Raw genomic sequence first — 2,487 nt, 5'->3', positions numbered from 1 at the left:
ACCTAATTAAGTCAATTAACATGCCCCATTAACATGCAATTTACTTGTTCACACGAGAATCAACACATTATTTACTAGTTCACACATTGAGACTGAGTTCACCTACACAAACACTTTGATAACAATTCACTTGTTCACACATCTCAGTTAGGACCTAAGTAACTTGTTCATCCACTTCAATACACTTTGAACTAGTTCACATATTCAAACCCCGGCCGAGTCATACCAAAGTATATAAAAATGGGACCCATTACCTCCCTGCTTGGCACTCAGCATCAAGGGTTAGAATTGGGGGTTAAATCACCAAAAATGATTCCCGGGCGCGGCCACCGCTGCTGCTCACTGCTCCCCTCACCTCCCAGGGGGTGATCAATGGTGATCAAATGCAGAGAATAATTTCGCCACACCTAGTGTGTGTGTGACAATCATTGGCACTTTAACTTTAATTAACCAACACTGCAGTACATGATTCACTCATTCAAAAACACCTGCCTTTAATAACATATTCACACATTAAAACCTAATCCACTTAATTCACGTATTCACACATTAAGACCTTTTTTCAACTAAATTCACTTGTTCACACATAAAGGCCTTTTTATATTAATACACTTAGGATTTTTTCATTAATTTAATTCACTCGTTCACACGTTAGGACCGAATTAACTTATTTCACTTATTCACAAATGAAGGCCTTATTTGTTCACAAATGATGACCTTTTTAGCCTAATTCATTAATTCATACATTAAGACTTTAACTTAATTCACTGGATCACACGTTAAGAACTAATTAACGTAATTCACTTGGACACATTAGGACCTAATAAACTTGTACACACACTTTAATGCTGAATTCACTCGTTCACACACATTGAATGGCAAACAGTCAATTTGGTGACCAATGTCCTTTGGATGGCATCAAGGTGCTCGGTGGCGGCGGCACCGCAGCAGGCGGCAGAAGGTGGTCCTGAAGGTGGCGCTGCAGAGGGCGTAGCAGGCGGGGTCGAGGGCGCTGTTGAGGTAAGCCATCCAGCGCCCCGCCTGCCACAGAAAGTGGGGGATGCGCACGTGGCAGAAGGCAGCGACCAGCGCCATGGCGTTGTGCGGCACACGGGTGACGATGAAGGTCAGCAAGATGGTGAGGATGGTCCACGTGACTCTTCTCTCCCTGACCACGATCCTGCGTCGCGTCGAGGAGGAGGTCGACTTGCGCTTTCGGGAGCAGGAAGAGTCGTCGTCTTTGCCCGATGGACGTGGCGAGACGCCCGTCCTTTCTGACATGTCACTTCCCGTGGATGCCGCCCGATGCATCCTGAGTTTGAAGTCGCCAAACCGCCATTGGCGCCGAGACTGTGACACGGGGTCACCTGTGGGCTCGCCTCGACGTTTCGGGGGAAAGCTCTGTGGGGACGAGCTGGACGTCCCAGAGTCACCCGCTTGTGGATGGCGGAGCGCACTGAGGCGCCGGCAGCTGGCGGCAGACACGTGTCCATAGAGGCCCACCATGGCGAGGGCGGGCAGGAAGAAGGCAGGCAGGGCAGTCCCGAGGGTCACGACCGGACTGGCGAGCAGACGCGGGTAACACTCGTCCTCCGGGACAAGGCGCTCGCCGCCAGATGTCTGCCAGCACATGATGGCGGGCGTCCACAGGGCAAAGGACAGCAGCCAAGCGGCCGCGATCATCAGGGCAGCCATCTTACCTGTCCGCCTAGACGGGTAGCTGAGTGGACGGGTCAGACAGAAGAAGCGGTCCAAGCTGATGACGAGCAGGTTCAGCACGGCCGCCGCGCTCACGCCGTAGTCCACCACCAGCCACAGGTCACACAGGACGGCCCCTAGGGGCCAGTAGCCACACGCCGCATAGAGCACATACACGTTCATGGAGACCACGCCCACCAGCAGGTCGGCCACGGCCAGGCTCAGCAGGAAGTAGTTGTTGACGGTCCGCAGGCGACGGTTCACCTTGACGGACAGCAGGACCAGGAAGTTTCCCAGCACGGTGACGCCGCTCAGCGAGATGGTTACCGCGGTGACCAGAACCAGGTGGAGGAGGCCACGCGGCCACGCCCCTGCCACCTCTGGCGCACAGGTGGCGTTCATGAGGGGGCGGGGCCAGGCGGAAGCATTGAGTTCGAGGTCTGCTGCCATGTTTCCTTGAAAGTACAGTGAATCACGTTAATGGGGAAAACACGCCCCCTAGTGGTCGTGAGCAGTAAAGCGTCAGAGCAATTTTGTAACTTCTAGAAACTCTTCCTGAAAACAGCAGCACACTCTTGTCAGTAAGGGGATCTTTGACGAACACATCTGCAAAAAATTTCTAAAAACAACACAAGCGTTTTGCAGTAGGTCAGGGGTCGGCAACCCGCGGCTCTAGAGCCGCATGCGGCTTTTTAGCGCCGCCCTAGTGGCTCTCTGGAGCTTTTTCAAAAATGTATGAAAAATGGAAAAAGTTGAGGGTAAAAAAAAAATTTTTTTGTTTTAATATGG

At 51.8% G+C, this 2,487-nt stretch overlaps 1 protein-coding gene across 1 annotated transcript; it reads right to left on the bottom strand.

Moving 5' to 3' along the window:
• Positions 1-918: 918 nt before the first annotated feature.
• On the bottom strand, positions 919-2,148 carry LOC133571789 (muscarinic acetylcholine receptor M4-like). The gene has a single exon (XM_061924277.2). It carries the CDS (start codon positions 2,146-2,148, stop codon positions 919-921), a length of 1,230 nt encoding a protein of 409 aa, XP_061780261.2.
• Positions 2,149-2,487: the final 339 nt, after the last annotated feature.

The sequence above is a fragment of the Nerophis lumbriciformis genome, linkage group LG29, assembly GCF_033978685.3.
Source record: "Nerophis lumbriciformis linkage group LG29, RoL_Nlum_v2.1, whole genome shotgun sequence".
Taxonomy (NCBI): domain Eukaryota; kingdom Metazoa; phylum Chordata; class Actinopteri; order Syngnathiformes; family Syngnathidae; genus Nerophis; species Nerophis lumbriciformis.
Note: the sequence above shows the minus strand (reverse complement) of the source record. Positions and strands in the feature narration are given on the sequence as shown.